General features: G+C 42.7%; 1 protein-coding gene and 1 pseudogene across 3 annotated transcripts in view; both read right to left on the bottom strand.

Annotated features, from left to right (window-relative positions):
* The window catches only part of LOC141128963 (apoptosis-inducing factor 3-like), a 241,227-nt gene that overhangs the window by 7,750 nt on the left and 209,423 nt on the right, over positions 1-24,054 (bottom strand). For all 3 annotated transcript variants that reach the window (XM_073616628.1, XM_073616627.1, XM_073616629.1), the window contains exons 16-18: positions 18,377-18,475; positions 12,185-12,260; positions 7,340-7,444 (exon numbers count right to left, since the gene is read on the bottom strand). In XM_073616628.1, coding sequence (XP_073472729.1) covers positions 7,340-7,444; positions 12,185-12,260; positions 18,377-18,475 — 280 coding nt within the window. The remainder of the gene's footprint in view (positions 1-7,339; positions 7,445-12,184; positions 12,261-18,376; positions 18,476-24,054) is intronic.
* LOC141130853 (U2 spliceosomal RNA) lies at positions 6,800-6,966 on the bottom strand (annotated as a pseudogene).

Here is a 24,054-nt window from a genome sequence, read left to right on the forward strand (position 1 = left end):
CATTCTTTGGATAGATGATCCAAAGCACACAGCGTCATCTGTAAAACATGGTGGAGGCAGTGTGATAGCATGGGCATGCATGGCTTCCAGTGGCACTGGGTCATTGGTGTTTATCGATGATAAGACAGAAGCAGCCAGATGAATTCTGCTAAAGATATACTGTCAGCCAAATGCAGCAAAGTTGATTGGGCGGCGCTTCACAGTACAAGATGGACAATTATTCAAAACACACTGCAAAAGCAACCCAGGAGCTTTTGAAGGAAAAGAAGTGGAATATTCTGCAATGGCCAAGTCAATCATGCATGCATGTCACTTGCTGAAGACAAAACTAAAGGCAGAAAAACCCACAAAGAACAGTTGTTCTCTGTGGGTCTTTCTGCCTTTAGTTTTGCCATTCGTTCGAAGACAGCTGCAGTTAGAGCCTGGCAAAGCATCATAAAGGAGGAAACACAGTCCTTGGTAATGTCCATGGGTTCCAGACTTCAAGCAGTCACTGCCATTAAAGGATTCAAAACAGAAAATTTTAAAAATAAACATTTAACGATTATGTTCATTTGCCAAATTACATTTGATCCTTCGAAAATTGGGGGACTGTGTATAAAAATAGTTGCAGTTCCTAAAATTTGTACTTGATATTTATGTTCAACCCCTTGAATTAAAGCTGGAAGTCTGCACTTCAAATTAATTTGGCTTGTTTCTCTTTAATTTTATTCTGGTGGCATACAGAGCCAAAAGTATGAAAATTGTACCTGTGTCCAAATATATATGGACCTAGCTGTATATAAATTACATTAGAGGCCCCAGCTTGTTAGAGCAAATTTGAATCCAATACTTTGTATTGTGTTACTCTCCCTGCATAATAAAGATGTCTACTTTTCAATTCAGCTTCAGTCCAAATGTTACTGAAACCTCACGAGTTTGTTTCCCCATCAGGGTCAACAGCGCTAGTGTCTTCAGTGGAAGATTACCCCTCTATTCTCTTCTGGTGACAACCCATAACGTAAGATTTTCTTTCACTTTTTTGCATTCGGAGAGAGGGTGAATCTCCTTAACAGAGACATATGAAGCTATAAAAACCTGATGGGTGTTCTAATCCCTCTCCACTCTCTAAAAACCTTGAAGAAGTAGATCAATGCTATAGTCTAAAGCAGCCTTTCTCAACTTGTGTGCTATGCCAAAATACTAAAAACTGTACTAACAAAGAAAGATTGATCAGGTAGCTGGATCCAAGCCTGCCTAATTTTACGGACAGCCACAGGTTGCAAATACAAGTATGGCTGCTCACCAACGTCCTAACAACCAATAACATTGTTGGTTGCCGAGGAGCATATTTGGCACCTGCACAGAGTCTTTGAGTTCCCCTCACCTGCCTCCAAGGCTGCTGAGGGAGGCACAGGTCAACAATAGTATGGGTGTATGGTTGGGTTGCCTTTGGCTCTCTCCCTGTAGGTTCAGGATTCATTTTCCCCCACTTTGCAGTTTCATAGGGTGCAGCCAGGACCAAAGAGTATGTGCCTTATATTCATTAGGAGAAAGAGCTCTAGACTTAAGATCAAGCAGGACCAGTGGCTTAAGATTCCCGATTCCAGGAGTAGGAAGGAAGGCACTATAACCCACTTGTATATTGTTCATTCTTAATCAACAACTGTGTGTCTCAAACTGAGAGGACAAGAAAAAAAACGTTATGGTAGTTACAAAAATTCATTTTTTTCCAATATGCACAAACACAGTGCTATTACACAATGTATCCTGGAACCTTACCAGCAACTCCTATTAGGAATCAGCTTCAGCCATTGAAGCTGAATTACTGTTGCTATTGATTTTTCTTATTTGATAATCCTTAAACCAGTCATCATACAATACTGTCGCAACATGCAATATTAAAAATATATATATAAAAAGCATGGAAACATTAGTGAGGATCCTGCTCTGATTATGTGTGTATGAATTCTAGTACAAGATAAGATCTATAATATTGTGCCCTTGGTTAAAAATGTATTCTTCACTTAATGTGTCCTTATTTACTAAGTAAAGACGGTGATGTTTTTTAGGCCTATGGACAACAAAAGATGCAGCTCTGAGGATATTTTATTCAGAGTCTCTGCCAATGTCAACAACCTGCAGCTGCTCCCACGCTGATCAATATTAATCATAAAACAAGTCAGTCAGTGCTAGGATTATGTGCATCATAAGCAGTTCTAATATTACGTGACAGCTTGATTAGACTATTCCACAGATTTTTTTTTCTCTTGTTGATAAAGTTCAGGGTTGCAGGCTAGCTTGTTTCCATTTAATTATTACTGAATACATGTATTTCCAGTAATGTTGGCACTTTATTTTCTATAGTAAAAACGAGTTAATGCAATCCCAGTATGCTCCAAGTCATTATCTTTATACACATACTTTTTAAAGCCAGCCATTCCCGAAATAAATATGGGTGTGCCCATTGCTGACCTAAAATTTCCAGCTATCACAGTAACCTGAAGTTCCTGCATGTCTCTCTTCAGAAAGGTTCCTATAAATCAGAAGTTGGCAATTATGAATAGGTGGAAAGTTCAGTTACAACATTTCAATTGGCCACCTTACACTAACGTCTAGTATTCTGTTAAAACTATGGTTTTCCTGATGTATAGTAAGCTAATGGGCAGTCCAAGTCATGCCGTCATTTGTAAGTGTATTCCTGTAGTTTTTTTTAGCAACTCTTACCAAATAGGATACTTTTATTTAGACATTGCCAGATATTTTTCTTAGATCATGGAATCTTTTTAGAGCAAAGTTGTTTTTCAGGAAAACTAGTTGAAAATAGCATCCATCCTAAATTACTTCCCTTAGAATTGTAACTGATAACTTTAAATATTTGACATGTAGGTTGTATAAACCACATCAACCAAGGGTTGCTAGTAAGGTAGCAAATACTTTGAAAGGAAGAGGGTAAAAACTGGCTATCAAGCAAAAGTCGGGCACATGATCAACAGCATTCACAATCTGGCAAAAAGGAGAGAACAAGCATATATTGGGTAAGGAGGATAACTGCAGGACAGAAAGTGTGTAAAATTAAGTGGCCCGGAGTTCTAAACCAGTTACTAAGCAAGGATCAGTAACAACAGTCTGTATAATTCAGCAAGCAGGAGATGTGAACTAGACATTAGCCAAGGGTAACTTAGAGCAGTCCGTGTGTGTACAGTATAGCAGACAGGAGATATAAACCAGATAATAGCCAATGGTCACCAAGATAAGGGAGGATAACATGGACAGCACAAAAGGCAGGAAACATAAACAAGATGGTAAGCAAGAGTAAGTAACAGTAGAGCAGTCACTTTCTACAACTTATCAAGGAGACAATGGCTATATTGAGAACTGCTGAAACTATTTAAAGTTACTTGCTGGGAGAGAATACAAAGAGGTAACGTCTGATGACATTTCTACTTCTTGTCCTAGCACTTGCTTCCTGAGCTACAGTTATTTTTCGATTGTGTATGGAAGGGATTTGCACTAGGACTTTCCAGCAGGTGGCACCCGCCTTCTTTTGTATACCCGTCAATCTACTCACAGACTAAACCCAGCAGAACTCTAGGAATTCAGACACTTTCTAAAACGTGCCGATTGCTATGTGTTAAGTCCAACAAGGTGCATGGCACCTCATAGACCTATTACTTGAATTTACACTTTAAGGAGAGTGTGGGAGCATAGCCAACTACCGGAGTACCAACACTGGACCTTCTTGGCCTCAGCTCCAATAACTACAGAGTTGCGTGCAGCTGCTTTGCCCACCCTCCCCTATTCCTGCCCGATCACAGAGTGCTTTGTGTTATATAAAGCTCAGGAGGAAGGGGTGGGAAGGACTGCTTCCAGCACATAAATGACTGAATTCCTGGAGGTCAGCTTTAATGTACACTTGTCACGCACTGGGTAATTAAAACTGAGCATGTGAAGAAAACGTACATAAGTGATTTGACAAGCAGTTTTCACCGGTGGTAATATCTAATCAGTACATCATCAGGCAGCCCATATAGATATACCACCCACTCTATCCCACACAGTAGGGTAGATTTACTAAAAACTACATTACTCAGAATCTGGTGCAGCTGTGCATTGTAGTCAATCAGCTTCTAACTTCAGCTTGTTCAATTAAGCTTTGCCAATAAAACCTGGAAGCTGATTGGTTTCTCTGTAGAGCTGGACCAGATTTTGCACTCTCTGGTTTTAGTAAATAACCCCCAGTGTCTCCCTGAACCTGTGGTTTCTGCAGACATAAAATTAGGAATGAGAGCAGAAGGTTAACACGTGCTCACTTACAACAGGTTATCTGTACAACCCTGGTTACCATGCAATCTCACCAGTCACGAAGAGGTTTAAAATGTACTGTATTTTGGATTACCACTGTACAATGGGCATGTGTGGTTTCTTTTGTGCTCAACAAAAATAAAATATTGAAAACCAAGGACCATTAGGGAGGTACTTAAAGTAGAACAATGGCCTCCCATAAAAAGAAAATATGTGCTGCATTACCTAATTATAAGTGCATCTATACTTACAATTTTCGCTTAGCCTTCCTGCAAAGTCTCACAAATAACCGTTGATCCTGCCAGTGAGCTGCTCTGCTCCTGAATTCAGAGCTGTGCCTGCTTGCACTACAGAGTAGTGAAAAGGTGTTACAGGAGTGGCAATTAGTCCTGCCCACTGCTTTGTGAATTGACAGCTCTGCCTCTGTTACCGAAACCCTCCCACTAAGGCCCGCAGCGTCTTTGATGGGGAGCGTGTGAGACACAAATGAAGGATTTGTCTCAAAGAAGCATTAGGATTTTTTTTTTTTTACTTTACAATAATTTTTAGTAGGCTTCTATTTTTGATGTTTAGGAACTCTGCTCCTTCCAGAGTCTGGGACCCCCACTTGAGTTTATTCTGTTTTTCTCACAATACCCATACACAAGCATTATTTAATCTTAAGGCTCGTACACACTATAATAAAATTGGGCGAACGTTCGTCTGATTTTTGTCGACCATTCACAGCAAATTGGAACAGATAAAATAACATTTGTACGAAAATTCTCGTACGACAAAGGCAATTTTTGTTGTTTATTGTTTCTGATCACGCGCAGTCTTTTTCTGATTTTTCTTGTACGAAAGCAGTACACATTAAACAAAAATCATTCGTTCTGTTCCCCTACAAGAAAAATTTTGGAGTTTCTCCCTTCGGGAATTTTCGTACGAAAATTTTTGAATCGGCTGTCGAAAGTTGTGTACACAGTATACAAAAATCGTACAGGAATTCTTTGGATGAAAATGTTCACATGATTTTCTTATAGTGTGTACGAGCCTTTAGTCTGTAAATATGAAACAGAGAAACATTAGATTCAGCAAACATTTCAGTACCAAGCAAGTTTTCTTGAAGCCATCAATATTTCTTGGGCACTAGTCTTGAGTGTTGGACACAGATTGTCATTGTAATGCCGACTGTAGCTTTAAACAACCCTAAGGTTGACATGATGCCTGTTAAAAGCTTGTTTAACGCTCCAGCCAGCATTCCAGTTAAATCTGTATTCAAGACTACTAGGCTAAATCTGAAGGACTTCTAAATCTTACAGGACTTCAAAAAAACTGCCAACCAAATACCACAAAGTGTGGCCAGAAATCCAGTGTTATGTGAACATTTTACAGTTCAAAATATTAACGGGTCCTTCTTCCCAAAAACAGATATTTCAGAATTTGGTAGATACTGGAGAGTTTAACCACTTGATACTTTTCAAAATCTCTCGAGACTAATTTTTTTTGTTTTTTGAAAGCCCATGGCGTGTGAAACACTCAAAAACTTCACCCGGTGCCACAAAAATGTGCTCACACATAAAGAGTGAAACACAAAAAAGTGCAACGGGTACACAAGCCCTCTAAAATCAGAGGGCCTTGCACTGAATCCCCCGGAGCATTAGGCTCCTGATGGGGACAAGGGTACTTACACTTGGTCCATCTGGCTGAAACCAGACGGCCCCCTTTCTCTGGAGGATCTGCCGAAACAGACCCACCCAAGTACTCGGTAGGGCTCCCCCGAAGAGAGACCCCATGAGAGAGGGCAAACCAAGCCAAAAGGCCATGTCCACCCCCTTCCAAGACTTTCAGGGCAGGCCCGAGGACCTGCAACCCTACCAGTCACACAGTGCAAAACCGTGTACAACCACAAAAATAAAAAACGTGACACACAAAGGAAGTGAATAAAAAGAAAATGGGGGAGAAGGAAGTAGAGGAGAGTGAAAAGGTGGCCATTGTGCAATACAATGGCCAGGCCCTCCGGCCAGGAATAAAAAATTCCTCCGATCCCAGCCAAAAGACCCGGCCCAGGAGGCAGGTGCTAAAAAAGCGTGTAATGGTGCAGTGACCGTGGTGCCACAAATCAAAGTGACCCTCACTCACAGTGACTTTATGACACCCCTGGACTGCCACTCCAGGGGCACATACACCATGGGCTTTCGGTACCAACCCTGACCGACAACCCAGGCCACAGCAGCCCCCACCCCAGCCAGGAAGGCCTGAAGTTCTGGAAGCTTGGTGAGAGCCCTTTGCCATCAGGCTCCACCGTCGCTCCCCTCACTCCTACCTAATTACATTCTAGGAATACTAACCGCTCCTCCCCCTCCAGCTAGAGAGGAGCTGGTGTTCTCTCCCGAAAAACTGACCGGAGCTAGAGCTACCCCAATTTAGGCCTGAAGGCCAGGGACCTGACCCTCTGGGTCAGACCCAATGCAGCACCTATCCTCACCAGGAGCAACCTTCCGGACGGCTCAGACTCGACCCCACTGATGCCAACAAAGGACGCCCAGACCTGAGCCACTACTGAAACCGCCCTTCCAGGTGCAATGACACCATTGGATTTGCATCTGCCCTCCCCACACTCAGGAGTGACATAGCGCCTCCTCTGGCAACTAATAAGAACAGATACTACACTTGATCTTAGCCAAAAGCCCGAGAAGCGATAGTGCACACAAATTCCTCAGTCTGTGCACCAGTGTGTCATTATAAGAGGTTCCCACTCTGGCAAGAACAACCAAAACTCCCATTTTTACAGGAACAAATTTGGGACTTATGGCAGTTAGTCATATGATACAAGGGGGTAACAGACCAAGGTTCCACCTCTGATGAAAGCTGGCCATACACTAAGCGCACCCAACCAGATGCAGACACTGTTCCTGTGTTTTGACATGCATCCATCTGCGCTGTGTGGATGGAGGGGATCTAAGATTTTTTTTTTTTCCAGCCTATAGTCGAATAAACAAAAAAAAATCATGTGTATGGTCAGCCTAAAATATCACATTTTGTTAGACTTCACCTTTAATGGCTTGTTACTTACATAACTTCAGTCTTTGTGATTTTTCTGCCTGATAGGATTGCCTCAGCTACTTGTGATACAGTAGGGTCAAAGTTCATGCTTGATACTGCAACTACAATATCATCCCTAGATTAGGCAAGAAAAAATAAAATAAAATTAACGAGCAATAAAAGATACAAAATCTTTCCTAATACTGGAAAGGTTCCAAACGGTAAGTACATGTTACAAAAAAAAATCCATGAAGATATAATATAAACTACACATCACAACCTGGTATTGTTATTTGCAACCCTGAATCTATTACCCTCCAATACTGATTGATTATTGGTGTATGAGCTTGTAATCTTCAGTGTAGAGTTTATGCTGCAAATGAGTACAAAAAAAGCCACATAGCTCTCCTTAAAGTGGATCTACACTGCATCTGTGCACCACAAACTAAAAAAAGCAATATTTAATTTATTTATAATTTTCAAAGCAAACTCCCTCATCTATCCATATCTCTGTGCTTTATTGCTGAGAAATCACTTTGAAAAACACCCCCTAGCATTTACCCATCTTGAGTAAGGGCAGATGATTAATGCGGCATTTACATTCTGGAATCCATCTGCCCTTGGCTCAGGCATGCAGACAGAAGGGTGTACTTAGCTGAGAAAACTCCCCCCTTAAAGACTCCTGGGATGTATTACATACTTTTCCTAGGCCTGGAAACCTGATTCTAACTGAAGAAATGTAAAAATGTTTAACTTTTAAAACTAGTAAATATAATCCTCCATTCTACCTATTTACTAATACTAGCAGCATAAGGATTGAAAATAGTCAATGTTGATTGAGAGCGTTAAAGTGGAGTTCCACCCACTTTTACAACTCTTCAGCATCCCTCACTAAACTGTGCACTGTAAACGAATTGGATATTTTTAAATTTTTTTTCTCAGCACCTACTGTATATCTGCTGTATTTATTTCTCACTTCCTCCTCCCTGGCCGTGGCCCATCGCATCATATCCTGTTTGCAATGCCTTCTGGGAAGGGGCGGCAACTTCCTCTGACACTGCCATTGCTATGGAAACCTGACCTGAAACCTATTACACTGCATGTGCTGCACTGAGCATGTGCGAGATCTGCAAGGATAAGATCCAGGAAGATATACAGTCTGGCTTCAGATGCCCACACTTAAGATGGCCACAGCCTGCTGTAAGTTTATAAAATAACAAACTACTGCTATAAACTAACAAAACAGACCTTAGTTTACAGATTAACTTTACTAGAATACATTAAGCTTGTGTATTATAGGGGTATTTTTATTTAAAAAGTATAATTTTCGGCTGGAAAACCACTTTAAAGGTTCCGCTTTAAACAGCTTGCCCACCAACATGCTGGACAAATGTGCACAGTAAGGTGCAGTTACACTGAAATGAACACGTGTGCACATAAATCTAAAGGAAAGGGAAAGGTTTGGGACTTTAAATGAGGTATGCATATGATAATATGTGCCTCCATCCCTGATTCAAATGAATAATAGAAAGGAAGTTGTGACTTTTTATGAGGCAAGCGGCAACTAAACAAGACAAAATATATATAGTGAATAAATTACTTTATTCACGTAAAAGAGGGTATAGAATTGCACTCAGTATGCAGTACATTAAAAGCCACTACATAATGTAAATGTTGAAAGACGTATAGTTCATAGACATATGAAAATGATATATATGTATTATTAAGGTTGTATGTATATACCAAAACCAAACCAAAATGGCAGCACATTCCAGTTAACAATGTATGAAGCGTGTTCTCCGTGTAAGAGAATAGCAAATAATAAAGGGGTAGATAATTACAAAGATGAATAACTAAAACGAGGTTGCATCCTATATACACATTTCGTGTAAAGACACTTCATCAGGAATGGATGCATACGCATTTCGCGTAAAGATACTTCATCAGGAATGGATGCATGTTAGTCTGTAAAACAAATAAATATAGGTACCGGTAAGTTCTAGTAAGAACTCCAGTATCAAGAAAAGACAATGGAAATTGTTACAGTCTTGTTACTTACATGGGATTGGAAAAACAGGGGTGTGTAAAACTGCAAACGGGGGAAGACTGGAATGAGTCGTCTGGTCTGGGAGCTGAGAAAGCCACACGGCACATGGGGCGAACGACCAAACACACTCCCCAGAAAGTTAGGTACTCCATATGGTGTGGGTGGTAACCCTCACTCGTCTCCATGCCCAGCCAGGGCGAAGATCTGATCGCCTTCGCCGCTGCCGACGGATCCGGTAAGCGGCGGAGGGCAGTGGAGTGAGGCGGAAGGGGGGGCCCTCTCCCACCACCGATAAAAGTGATCTTGCGGCAAATCTGCCGCAGAGACCACTCTTATCATAAACCGGACCGCTGGCCAAACAAGAGGATACCGGGGTTAAGGCAGCTAGCTGCTGCCATAACAACGATATACCCCGTCAAAGCAAGGACGTATATCGACATGCGGCGGTCCAGAAGTGGTTAAATAGTTTGGGCTAAGCTGGCGCAAACAAACTATTTCCATCACTAACGTGTGCAGCCACTGGGTGCGCTGTATAAATTTATGTAGCCTCATATACATACAGAAACAGCACTGTGACCTGGGTGTGTGATAAGACCTTCCTGTCTCACACTCGGAACAAAATGTCGGGCTGAACGGTGCTCAGCCAATCATAGGCAGCTTTGTATTTTCAATGAACACAAAGCTAACTCTGATTGGTTGAGTTGTAGAAGTAGGCTGATGATGTCATTATCTCAGAGTCTGGCCAGAGGAAGCATTGTATTCATTGATACAATACAAAGCTGTCTATGACCTATGAGTGCCGCTCAGCCCAACGCTGTTTTGTTCCAGGTGTGAGACAGGAAGGTCTTGTCTCACACCCGGTTTACAGTACCGTATACTGTATGTAGCTGAAATTGCCTAGGCAATCCGAGTGAAAGTGGGTACCTGCAAAGCCAGGGAGGAGGAAGAGCGGAACTTTCCCTTTTGGATGAAAAGTTCTGCTTTCATAAAGGATGAGGGAATGTTCACACAAAAGACTGTAAATATTCACTTCAGTTATCCAGTCATGTGTAGATGAAAAAAGTAAACAGGGATTTGCTTAACACATATTTAGATATTTAATAATTTAGACATTATGTATGAACATTATCAAATCTTTTAGGAATTCAGCCTCGCAGTACCATGCAATCCAGTGCAGTGCATTTTTGAAAAGTGGTGGATGCACTACTTTTGGTGCAATGTCAGTTAGATTTCATCCCATTCAAATTGCTCATGAGCATAGGAATCGCACAGTAACAGACCGCGTTCTTGTGCCATTCTGGTGTAAACCGGGCCTCTGTCCAAAAAGTTTATACGAAACCCCAGACAGTTCCTGAACAAAGATGGTGCTGTAATTACATTCATATTTTTAATCTCAAAGAGGTTTAAGTAAGTTAAAGCAGGACTTCTCCCAAAAAGGGATAGTTCTACTTTTCCTCCTCCTCTCCCATATTTGGACTGTCTTTATTTGGGGGGGTAATTGATTTTGACAGGTACACTTCTGGTCCGCCACTATTAGTAGCTGGCAGTACAGTCAAAGAAACATTACTGTCTTCCCTTCTATTCTACCAAGCCATAACACGCAGTGTAAATGTTTGTATAAAATTATGCTTCTAAATACCTTTATTTCAGATCAGTTCTGTTTGGTCACATGACCTTCGGCGGGAGGGGCTGAGCAGACAGAACAGCGGTTATATGACCTCAGCCCCTCTCGCTGTAGTTCTTAGTTCGGAGGAGGAGAGTCGTTGGAGCTCACGTGACCAAAAAAAAAGGGGGGTGCAGGAAATCACCTACCCCAGCCAATTTTCCAGCCCCAATCATGCCCCTAATCCCGCCGACAGCCACACCTTGCTCAGCACCCCCACCCATGACTCACCTTTGAACCCCCACTACACAACCTCCCTCTGCACCCCCATCCGCAGCCAGCTTATCCCAACAAGTCTGATCCATGCACAAATCCCCCCCTTTGCAGCTCTGCACAAAAACCTCAACTTTCCCACAGCTGCCACTCTGTACAACAACCCCCCCATTCTCTCACTTTTCACAAATGCCCCCCAGCTTTCTCATCTCTCACAAATGCCCTTCCAGCTCTTACAAATGCCCCCCCTCCAAGCTCCCACAAATGCCCCTCCAGCTTTCACAAATCCCCCCCTCCCCCCCAGCCTTTACAAAAGCCCCCCCAGCTCTCAAAATGACCCCCAGCCTTTACAAATGCCCCCAGGTCTCACCAATGCCTCCAGCCTTTACAAATGCCCCTGGCTCTCACAAATGCCCATTCAGCTCTCACAAATGCCCCTCCAGCTCTCACACCTCTTGCAAAAACGCTGCCGACATTGCTCCGCCTATTAAGAACTGTAGCACAGAGGCGAGGAGGTGCTTCACTAAACTTTTGACAGGTGGTAAAAGAAACTGCCTCCCGCATATCCGAAAGTTAAAAAAAATAGGGAGGTTACGGTGCAGGGACCCGGGGCACCCACTAGCAAATGTGGGGCATGTGCCATGGGTGCCTGGCGCTAGCTACACACAAAAGCTGATGGAGAAAGCAAGTGGAAAAAATGTTCTCCTGGCTCCTGTGTGACAAGTTGAAAAGTGCAGGGCTGCTGCAGATGGCGGAACTACAGTCCGCCACGTTCCGGCTGAAAAAAAGCCCTGCTGTGTATTATGGCTTGGTAAAACAGAGAAGCTGGCAGTAATCTCTTTGACTTTACAACAACTTTAAATCCCAAAGAGGTTTCTATGAGAAAGTTGCTAACCCCTTTTAGGATAACTATTTTTTTATATGAAATATTTTGCAAATATGCATCTTCTTACTTTAGATAAAAAGCCAAGAACTTCATCTCTTCCAAGGCCCCTTTCATTATGATTTCTGTATAACCCTCACCAAATCCTGTTGAGAAAAAAAAAAGCGCAGGATGAACCTAGATTGGAATTAGCAATTCAAAGCAGCAAAGTCCTTGCCCTTGGTCATGTGTACAAAAAGGCAACATTCAGTGGATAGCATGCATTATCAAGGACCACAAAAGCATCTTTCCTAATCCTGTCATGAAATGTTTAATATGACGCATATGCTAAAGATGAAGTGCAATCCCATGTTACAATCCTTTTATCCCTTTAAATCTTTTCAACCTATAGAAATATCTATTCATTACAAAAAAAATATAAATGACACAATAATGCATGCTACTGCAATGTATAAAAGCAATCCTGGCAGTATCTATAAAACCAGATAAGAGTATTACACGTATATACTATATTATATTACTGCTAGACTTAATGCAAAAACACAATGCCGTTTAATGTTCTTTAAAGCTGAAGTTTAGAAGATTTTTGGGATACAGCACCAAACACACTGGTTATTTGTAACGGTGTGTATCCCATTACTTGTATGCAGCTGCTTGCAAGTAAATAGTTGTCCCTGTAGTGCCTGCCTAGAGCCACTAGATACTGTCCTGAATGGCTATCTTCCAGCCATCATTTACAGAACTGGTATTACTCTTCTCTCACCATGCATCGCCTTCTGTGAATGGACGGGAATTCTGTCATTCAATTGCTCCATCATTCCAAGTCCTCAATGCATTTTGGGATACTAATAGTACGGGTTCTATAAATGGCGGAGAGGACAGTAAGAGGCGGGTGAACAGTACAACTTTTCTCAGTAGCAGCAGCTGCCAATAACTTTCATAGCTCTGGAAGACAGCCAATCAGAAAAAATATCTGATGGCTTTGAGTAGGCAAAGCAGGGAAGCTGCTGCATGAAAGTAATGGGATACACACTACACATAGAGCTGGGTACCTATGGAACAAAATTCAGCCAGTTTAGCAGGAACCAGATAAACTGATCTGTGCATGGCCTCCTCTGTCTAAAAGAAGTTGATCAGAATTGCTGGAAAACTTTAATTCAGCTGCAGCGTTGATCAATGTATTCTGACAGTTCCCACTGTCAGAACACATTAGCACACCGGGGAGGATTCCTCCATCCACCTCGCTTGTGTTTTTTTTTTTTTTTTATGTTTAGCCCAGCTGAACCATCAACCACAGATTGTGCTAGGCAGGTGCAGGTAGTGGTGTCACTGTGGAGCTATGCATTTTAAACATCAATTTGGATGTTTGGATCACAGCAGGTTTACAGGCCGTAATTTATTAATTTTTTTTTTAAGTCACTTTTTTTTAAGGTTAAAGGTTTTTTCCCCTTCATGCGTTCTATGCATAAAGCTTAAAAACCTTCAGTATGCACCCCCTCTAATACTTACCGAAGCCCCATCTTGATTGAGCGATGTGCACAAGAGCAGCTGCTGCCTGAGGTCTCTGCCTCCTCACTGGCTGAATGACAACAGCAGGAGCCATTGGCTCCTGCTACTGTCAATCACAGCCAGTGAGGAGGAAGCGGGGATGGGCCAAGCCCCATTCTGTGTGTCTTGTGGACTCACAGAGGTGGCTCGGGAGTGAGCACACACGAGTGCCCCCTGTAGCAAGCGGCTTGCTAGGGGGGCACTTGGAGGAGGAGCTAGGAGCGCCGACGGGGGACCCAAGAAGAGGAGCATCGGGGCTAAACCATTGCACAAAGCAGGTAAGTATAAGGAGGTTTGTTTTTATTTAACCTTTAATATTACTTGAAGTGTTTTCAACTCCATGCTGTAGTTGGGCTTTAACAAACTTCAACCAAGATTATATTTTGGTTTGTGAGGGATTATCTTTATTTATTGTCACGGACATGGCCAGAGCGGAGGCTGTTGGAGAGGACTGTGTGCAAGCCTGTTGCCCACCGATTATGGGCCCTAGCATTTGAGGTGAATGAGAAATCCAGTCTGAACTGTATTAATCGGACTCAGTCATGTATATATTGTATGGGGACTCCTTACTGTATATTTGTGTCCCTGAAGAGGGAGGGGGGATTCCTCCAGCAGCCCCCTGCTGATAAGACTGATTCATTCTGCTGGGACACATCCTGTGAGGAGATGCTGGTGTTATCAACATGTGTTTATGTTAATTGAGAGAGCTGATCACATTAGCCACCAGCACTGGCTAATAGACGAATGGTCTAGGCTGAGGAGGGGGGAGATTGTTGTTTGTATTGTTAATTGTATTAATGTGTGAAGCTCGGTGCCCACAAGACTGTCATCTGGTCTGGGTACATTTTGTAGTAAATTAGGTCATGTTAATTAGGTTAGCTTTGAGTCATCCCTGCTGTATAAAGGTCTGTGAGATCTCAAAATAAAGGTAGTTCTGATGTACTCCAAGACTGGTGTTGTCTAGTTCTCGGGGTTCCTATAGCCAGATCCATTGGACTCGTGTTCCAGAACTTAGGAAGCGGTATATGACGGAAGCACTCAAGCGGAGTGTGGGGCGTTCCGTGACATTGGTGGCAGCAGTGGGATAGCTTCCTGAAGTCTGAAGTCTGGGACATCCAAACCTCCAACTGGATCCAAGATCAGCATAGCAGACTTCAGTCACCCCAGCGGAGATATGGACCTGGCATCAGAATTCCCGGGGCTGCTGCGGATCATCCTTTCAACGTACACCAGGACTGTGTCTGAGGATGAATACCTGGAGCTCAGGCAGCTGATTCGGGTGGAGCTCTGGATTGCAGCCCTCCGTCTCGCTTGTATAAAACAGGGCAAGTGCTTTCCAACCCAAGAGCAACGGGCCAGTGACCAACGGGCATTGCGGATGGCATTCCTGGGAGAGCAGCCCCAGGAGCAATGGGTGACTGAGTTGGACAGGTTGGTCCAGCAGGAGATAGAGCTGGACAATCGTTATCGGGCTCTGCAATGGCACGCAGAGGAGGGATATTTAGGGGAGACAACAGAATGCTCTCCGGAGGGATATGACTTTGGCGGCCCTGGATTGCTGTGGGAGAACCTTACAGATCTTTTTATGTTTGGCGATGAGGGGGAACCTGACCTTGAGGACATGAGAGACTATAGAGAGTCTATGCTCGGTCTTGCAGGGGTCTCAGAGCTCAAACCTGATCTGGACCATTTGCTAAGGAAGGAACAGCATCTGGAAAGGGCATACAGGAAACTGCTAGAACAAGTTCAGCAGCATGCCAGAGAATCGGCAGTGGAAAATCCGGAGATTGCCGTCCCCAAACCTGAAGTGCTGACAACAGGGCAGAGCTCTGCTAACCTCTGTCCAGAAATGATAACATCTTCTGGGTTCCATGGACAGGAGATGGTGAACCTCTATTCCCAGACATCAGTTGCAGATATATGGGATTTGATAGACTTTTCTGCTGAGGAAGAACAACCTGATGAGCCTCCAGCAGAAGAGCTGCTATCAGGGCCAAAGTTCACTGTGTTCTGCCCAGCACCAACAGTGGCTTCAGCCTTCCTGAGAGAAGAGGTAGTCAGCCTTTCTCCCACAACACTGACAGGGACATGTGATTTTCTGCCAGCAGCATCTATGGAGTTAAAACAAACTTCTCCAGCTGAAGATCTGGTAACTGAACAGAGGGTCCAAGACCTCTGTCCCACACTTTTACCAATTCCAGAGACTGGGGATTTAATAGACGTTTCTGTAGAGGAGGAACCACCTGGCAAACCCCCAGCAGAAGTGCTGGCAACCGGACAGAGGGTCCAAGACCTCTGCCCCACACCTGCAGCAATTGTGGAGGCCCAAGGTGAGGAGGTGGCAGTCTATCGCGAGCTGCAGATCAGGATCCAAGGAGAGAATGCAGTCATCACCTCACAACTGCAGCTTGATCTGGTGTCGGTTGATGGGGCTTCAGTCCCCACCTGTATACCCCAGGGATGCTGGGCAGTCGGCCCAGATCCCCAACAGCAGAATGGAGTGAGCCCAGTCCCCCTGTCTTCTCTCCAGCGGCAGAAAGGATTCCAGGGAGAAGGGCCAGTCCAGGCCTCTCCCCAGCGGCAGATATGTTCTCTGAGAGAGGCAGAGGATGGCTGGGTGAGTAATGCACTGTTTGGGATGATTTGTTTGGGGTACTGTGTGGGTACAGGCAGTAGATGACTGGAGCTGTGGACTAACTTCGGAGTCAACCCGTCTGGGGTCTCCTCCTGTGTTAGTCTCCTGCCGAAAGGGGAGAAATGTCACGGACATGGCCAGAGCGGAGGCTGTTGGAGAGGACTGTGTGCAAGCCTGTTGCCCACCGATTATGGGCCCTAGCATTTGAGGTGAATGAGAAATCCAGTCTGAACTGTATTAATCGGACTCAGTCATGTATATATTGTATGGGGACTCCTTACTGTATATTTGTGTCCCTGAAGAGGGAGGGGGGATTCCTCCAGCAGCCCCCTGCTGATAAGACTGATTCATTCTGCTGGGACACATCCTGTGAGGAGATGCTGGTGTTATCAACATGTGTTTATGTTAATTGAGAGAGCTGATCACATTAGCCACCAGCACTGGCTAATAGACGAATGGTCTAGGCTGAGGAGGGGGGAGATTGTTGTTTGTATTGTTAATTGTATTAATGTGTGAAGCTCGGTGCCCACAAGACTGTCATCTGGTCTGGGTACATTTTGTAGTAAATTAGGTCATGTTAATTAGGTTAGCTTTGAGTCATCCCTGCTGTATAAAGGTCTGTGAGATCTCAAAATAAAGGTAGTTCTGATGTACTCCAAGACTGGTGTTGTCTAGTTCTTGGGGTTCCTATAGCCAGATCCATTGGACTCGTGTTCCAGAACTTAGGAAGCGGTATATGACGGAAGCACTCAAGCGGAGTGTGGGGCGTTCCGTGACATTTATGAACAGCAAATTAAGTAAAATATAGGATTAGAGATGATTCGGTGTCACCCAGGGTTGTCGCCCATGCAAGCTGAGGGGCTCCAGGAATGTTGCATTAGGAGAAAGCTGGCCTCAGTTTGCTCAAGGATTAATCAATACTGGTATCAGTTCTGGAGCGTGGTATTGCTTTAAAGCCACAGAGAATAGCAATCCCATTTGTGTGTAACATACTGCATTAATTTGTAAACCTTGTTTTCCCTATATAAAAACAACAGCGACAATATTATAACCTGAGCAGACCCAGCAGCTCTACCTTCTACAGGCTAGCTGCAGATAACTACAGGAGGGGGCAGCTACAAGACCTGTCACCCTGCACAAGGAGACAGAGCAACAATGACTGGTCTTAAATACAGGAAGCTCCTGCACAAAGACAATTTCAGTGCCGGTTCACACTGATGCGAGTTCATAACGAATGAGATGCGTCAAAAACATTCTAAATTCGCATGTCATCCATAAAGTCATTGTTTTCAATGACGGTCGTTCACATACATGCGTTGCGATTCCTCTACGAATGCGATAATAAAAAGGGTCTTGTGCGAGTTTACAGCGTTACGGTGAATTTAGTCTCCATAGACATCAATGTAAATCGTTCTGGAATCGCACTATTGGTTCAGATATGTGCGAATTCCATCACACTACTCTCCACAAAAACCAGGAAGTACACAGGAAGTTAACATCTTTTTTTTTTACATTATGATTCCATTGGCTAGAACATCAATCGCAGCTATGTCCAACTCCTGAAATTTGCGGTAAAATCGCGGTAAAATCGCACCTCACACAGGACAAAAAAAGGGAACAAATTCACAGCACAGCAGTGTGAACCGGCACTTATGCTGGATTCCTGTAGAAATCTGGAATACACAAAGCATACCAAGCAAGCAATGGCAGGTTCTATAGTTGTATCTTGATGGATTTCTTCCTAATAATCTCCTAGTGAGGGGTGCAGAATTCTGTGTGGATGAAGAGAAAGTTTGGCTTTTCAACCCAGTGCCTTGTTGTCTGGCAATACTTGCTGTATGAGAACGGCTTCATTTTCTGCTGCAGACCCAAAACTTTGTGGAGCTGAGGAAAGCTTGCCCCAAACCGCAAAAGACAAACTTTAGATCTTCTACTGCAAACCAATTACTGTTTTTGTGCCCTGCCTTACATAAAAATGTTAATTTTTATCTTGCCTGAAATAAAACTAAAGTTCTCAAAATCTTAGTTTCTTTAAAAAGATAGTTGTGAATAGAAGTAAATAATATGCGGTACACGAACCTGCATAACGGATGCTCTTCCCCAGCAGAGACGTCCAGAAGAATGGCACAGAGTTCACAGGTATGTGCTTGTTCAGCATATTGAGAGCAGCAATCCGGCCTACAAACAAAATGCACAGCTCTTGTATATTTCATGTACTGCAACTCCCTCCAATGATATGAACTATTCAAATTAACTACATCTTATACATAATGCATGAGAAACATTTTTAAAACCTCACCTGTTAGCTATTGGTAGCTAAATGAAAAGTGTGTAACAATCCCAACACACAGCAATGGGATACAGTCACCATGGCCCATGTTTTACCTACATAAATGCCTACTCAGCAGTGGACATGCATTTTCCATCTATGTGCCTTTTTTCAGCTTTTTTGAACGCTGCTTGCATTTTATTTTAAATTACAATAATTTCTAGATAATTTCCTCCTAGTTGTTCTAAAAATGTAAAATTACCAGATGGGTCAAAATATATTTGCAGAAAGGAAATGCAAAGGAATAAAAATGTTAGTAATAACGCTGGTTCAGATAAAAAGACAAGGAAGACGTGCCCATCTAGTGTTACAGCTTCCTTCCATTTATAAAAAATGGCAGTCTGTCTATGACTGTGTACATGTACTGTATCTTAATGTGCTTACTACTCTAAGGTATAGCTTTGCAGGGGAAACTAACTCTACAATGTTCTGTAAGGCCTCTTTCACACGGTCTGTCCGTTCAGGTCCGCCTGCCAGTTTTTTAGGCGGACCTGAATGGACGCTCCATAGACCATAGACCTCTATGGAGCGTCGGATGTCAGCGGTGACATGTCCGCTGACATCCGACCCGCTCCGATCCAAAAAAGTGTGATGGAGGAAAGACCTACTTTTCCATCCATCTGTGGATCGGATCGGGTGACGACGGACTCTACGGTCCGTCCTCACCATAGGGGAGAGCGGTGCTCTCTCACAGTGTGCAGGGACGGACCTGTCATCTTCCTGCTCAGCGGGGATCGACGGAGCGATCCCCCGCTGAGCAGAGCGGGCTCCATACACGGACACGTCCGTGTGAAGGAGCCCAAAGTGTATTTGGCTACTTTCACACTACAGGCACTACAGCGCTAAAAATAGCACCTGTAAAGAGCCTCTCCTGTCTCCAAAGTGTGAAAGCCTGAGTGCTTTCACACTGGAGCGGTGCGCTTGCACGACGGTAAAAAAAGTCCTGCAAGCAGCATTTTTGCAGCACCGTAGGAGCAGTGTATACACTGCTCCTAAAGCGCCCCTGCCCAATGAAATCAACTGGGCAGCGCCGGCAAAGCGCCGCTGCAGTGGCGCTTTGTGGGCAGGTTTTAACCCTAAAACGACGGTAAAGCGCCGCTTTACCACCGACGCCTGCCCGCCTCAGTGTGAAAGTAGCCTTTGTGATAGGTACTTGCAGTTGAAGGACAGACATTTTGCATTGTAATACAATAACTAATTATAGTCAATTCAATCATTACATGATTGCCTGAACTGATTTTATAACAGCTGGGCATGGTATTATTCATGTAGCATAGGAACTGTATCTAATGACTGCTCTGCACATGCTCAGGTTTCAGTGAGTTTCTATGCTGAGCATTTCCTCCCTATCACATCTGAGCAGCCTATGTGACTAGTTATACATGTGGGTGTATACACAGTGGTAAATGACAGCCCACTCACTCCCCCCTCCTCCATGCCCACTAACCAGCTAAACACAATAAGGGAGGGATTTTACATGTAGATTGATAAAAGCTTTACCTCCCAGTTATTCCAAGACACAGGCTGTGACCGGTATAAATCTATATAAATCTGCCCACACCGTGTTATTAAAAAATAATAATAATAAAGATTTGATTTCAGATATATATTTGTGTGTAAAATTAAAACAGTTTATTGATATTATTTATTTTTACTCTGTATTTCAAAGCTGTTTTTTTTTTATTTTGAACATGTGATCAGCAGCAAAGGACTAGAAGCTCCCCCTTGATTATGTTTCCCTGCAGACAGGCTGAGAAAGATCGGGGTCATGTGACAGCTGTATATATCGATTAGGAAAAAATTAGGTAAAAAGGTATTTAGATGTTTTGTTTTTTATTAAAATAATTACAGTGCCATCGTCCACATACAGAAATAGAATGGACAATGTAAATTAAACAGTGTGTGTTTAGTATCACTTTAAGTGTTTCTTACGCTGCTGTACAGTACGGTATGACTCCAGGATATAGTACTTTAGAGAGCAGATGTGCCGTAGGGCCTGGAACAGTTACATACAAGTCTGAAATTTAAAACAGCACTAGGAGAATCCCATAATCTGTGCAGAAGATGACCTAGATTTGATCATATACTAAAAACATTTTAGCTGCACACTTTGTTCACACTTTGTTGCAACACAGTAGTTTTGAAAAGAAAAAAAATAAGAAAAAAAAAAAAGAGAGAGAGAGAGAGACTAGGGGGGTTATTTACTGAAGGCAAATCCACTTTGCAAAAACAAGTGCAAACTACAAGTGCAAAGTACACTTGAAAATGCACTGAAAGTGCACTTGGAAGTTCTGTTGCTGTAGATCCGAGGGGGACATGCAAGGAAAATAAAAAACAGCATTTTAGCTTGCATAAAATCAGCAGAGCTTCCCCTTGTTTCAGATCTACCCCTCAGATTTACAGCGACTGCACTTCCAAGTGCACTTTCAGTGCAATTTTAAGTGCACTTTGCACTTGTAGTGCAAAGTGTATTTGCCTTTCGTAAATAACCCCTATGTATTCTGTGCAAATATATGAAGTTAGCAAGCTGCCTGAATTTCAATTGTAAAGTTCAAATTAAGCAATCTTAAAAAAGGTTGGTAGTGGTGAATGAATATGCTTTTCATAGCATCTTTGTTAAAGTGGTAAAGAGTTATGTAAATATTTCATAAAAATAGGGGACATACCTACCCAAGTCTACAAGGAAAAAGAAAAATAGTAATAAAGGATATAACCACGGCCGAAAATGCAGTTAAGCCGTGGTCTAGGATATAGTGTCCACCAAAGGCAGCGCTTACCCACCCAAGCTACTTAAAAAACTGGTATTGACCATTCATGTACAGGAACCACCTACCCCGGACTATCGAGAACTCCACCCCCCCCACATCTACACAAGTTGTGTTGGGTCCTGCCTTTACAGACAGCCGCAGTGACACCACTAAATCAAAAGGGCGGGCAGAACCAGAGATGGCTGCTATAACAAGACATCTGAGAGCTGAATTGAAGGGAAAGGGGAGAAGAGAGTGTATGTATGTATGTATGTATGTCTGCATGACTGTAATATCTGTCCTTTATCACCGTGAAACCTATTCTCCAAACATATTCACTTGCTATTAATTAAACCCAACGTGCCTTTACCCAAAACAATGCACAGGATGGATTCATGCTGTTGCTGTGAATTTTTGCATGTTATGCAGCACATTAAAATTGTGCTGTATTCAGTTTAACTGAATGGGCTGCCCAACACACTAAAAAAAGTGCACCCTCTATTTTTTGTAACGAAGTGTTGGGGATCACTGCATTGCAGGTGCATTGGTATAAATGCCTTTACTTTACTACAGCACAACAGTGTGAACCTGGACTCACTCAAACCAAAGCAATCATTATCAGCAGCACATCTTTAGCATGGTGCCACTACCATATATATTGGGGTAGATTTACTAAAGGCAAAAAAGACTATACACTGTGCAAGTGCTGTTGCCCTCTGCAGTAAATGACGTAAAGCTTCACGTTGCAAAGAATACCCAGTCACATGCAAGGACAAGAAAAAAAAAAGCATTTTTGCTTGCACACGATCGGATGATGGAAGTTAGCAGAGCTCCCCCTCATTTACTAAGCTTTACAGCAATTGCACTTGCAAAGTGTATAGTCTATTTGCCTTTAGTAAATCAACCCTCATTGTATCTTTGTAGACACATTCCGGGTTGTGTCATTCCAGTGCCCACCATCTCTGCAGACGTGTTCATGGTCATATCAGTGTCAGAGAATCATTGGTGTTGATTTATTAAAACTGGAGAGTAAAAAAATCTGGTGCAGCTGTGCATGGTAGCCAATCAGCTTCCAACTTCAGCTTGTTCAATTAAGCTTTGAAAAAACTGGAAGCTGATTAGTTTCTTTGCAGAGCTACACCAGATTTTGCACGCTCCAGTTTTAGTAAATCAACCCCATTGCATCTCTAAACACATAACTAGTTGTATTAGTAAGATACTGGTCACGTCTACATTTTTCTGCTTGCACCACTACGGCTCTGATTGTGTCTGTGCGGATATATTTAATGATATTTAATTTAGTGAAGTTATTTCTTATATTAACAAAAAGTATGAAGGTTGGCGCTAATTCAAAGGTAAAAAATATAACTGGTATCACAAATCACATAAATAAACCACATTAGGTAAATGCATGTACTATCAAAGCAATACTTAAGAAAAAAGTCCACACACCAAAAAGGAAATATAGTGCAATAGCAAATAATTCTTGGTTATCTATGCTCCACCACCACTCGTGTAGGAGAAAAACAAATTCACCAGATAACTAAAATATAAAAACTTATGTAGAAATCAAGTCCTTGGGATGTTGGGGGAAATCAAGGAGGGATGTTCCTTTAGCTTAATCTCGTCAGCTGATATAGTCTAAAGCCGCGTACATACGATCGGACTTTCCGATGGAAAATGTTCAATGACAGGCTGTTGCCTGAAAATCCGACCGTGTGTATGCTCCATCGGACAATTGTTGTCGGATTTTCCGGGAAGAAATGTTGGCTAGCCGGTTTTCAAATTTTCCACGGACAAAGGCGTGTTGTCCGATTTTCCGAGCGTGTGTACACAAGTCCGGCGGACAAAAGTCCAAAGTACAAACACGCATGCTCAGAAGCAAGGACGAGCCGTAAGCGGTCGGTCTTGTAAAACTAGCGTTCGTAATGGAGATATCACATTCGCGAAGCGGCAAATTATGTAATCTCTCGGTGCAATGCACATTCTCTTCTTCTTTATAATGGGATAATAATGAAGCTGCTTTGCTGGTGATATTGACAGAGTTCTGCCAAACGTATTTCAAATTGTTTTTTTTTTCTAGTGATATCCGGAATAATACATTTTTTTATTTTTATTTTGGGTCAAGTTACCACAACACCATTACTATCTTGTAGTTTTTAAGTTCAGATAGATAACTGAGCTTAAGAACTACTATGTTGGTGTCCCTTGTTAATTTGACATTGTATTTTTTAAATGTACCTGCCTACTCCCAAACTGTCCTTTAAGTAAAACACATAGCCAAGTATTTTTCAAACTAAATATTTTTTATTTAATAGGGAGCACAAGGTCATATAAAAATCAAAAAGGAAGGCAGCGATGGAGAAACAGTTGGAATTGGTGAAGCGTTTCTACCCCAGGGCAGACATCAATTGTGTGAAGTGCAAAATTGGTAAACTGAGGAGTCCATTTAATAGGGAGCACAATACGGTCCTGGACTCCAAGAGATCGGGAGCAGCAGCAGATGACATATGTCCCTAGGCTGTGGTCTTACAACAGCCTGCGTTTTTTGCCAGACCAGACCGACCCAGGCCATCGCTCTCAACGCTTCCTTCCACACAAATAAACTAAATTAAATAAAAAAATGCATTCTCTGCACAAAAAAAGTAGAACAACTCAAATCATAATTTTAAAAATAAACA

Source organism: Aquarana catesbeiana, linkage group LG02, assembly GCF_042186555.1.
Source record: "Aquarana catesbeiana isolate 2022-GZ linkage group LG02, ASM4218655v1, whole genome shotgun sequence".
Lineage (NCBI taxonomy): Eukaryota > Metazoa > Chordata > Amphibia > Anura > Ranidae > Aquarana > Aquarana catesbeiana.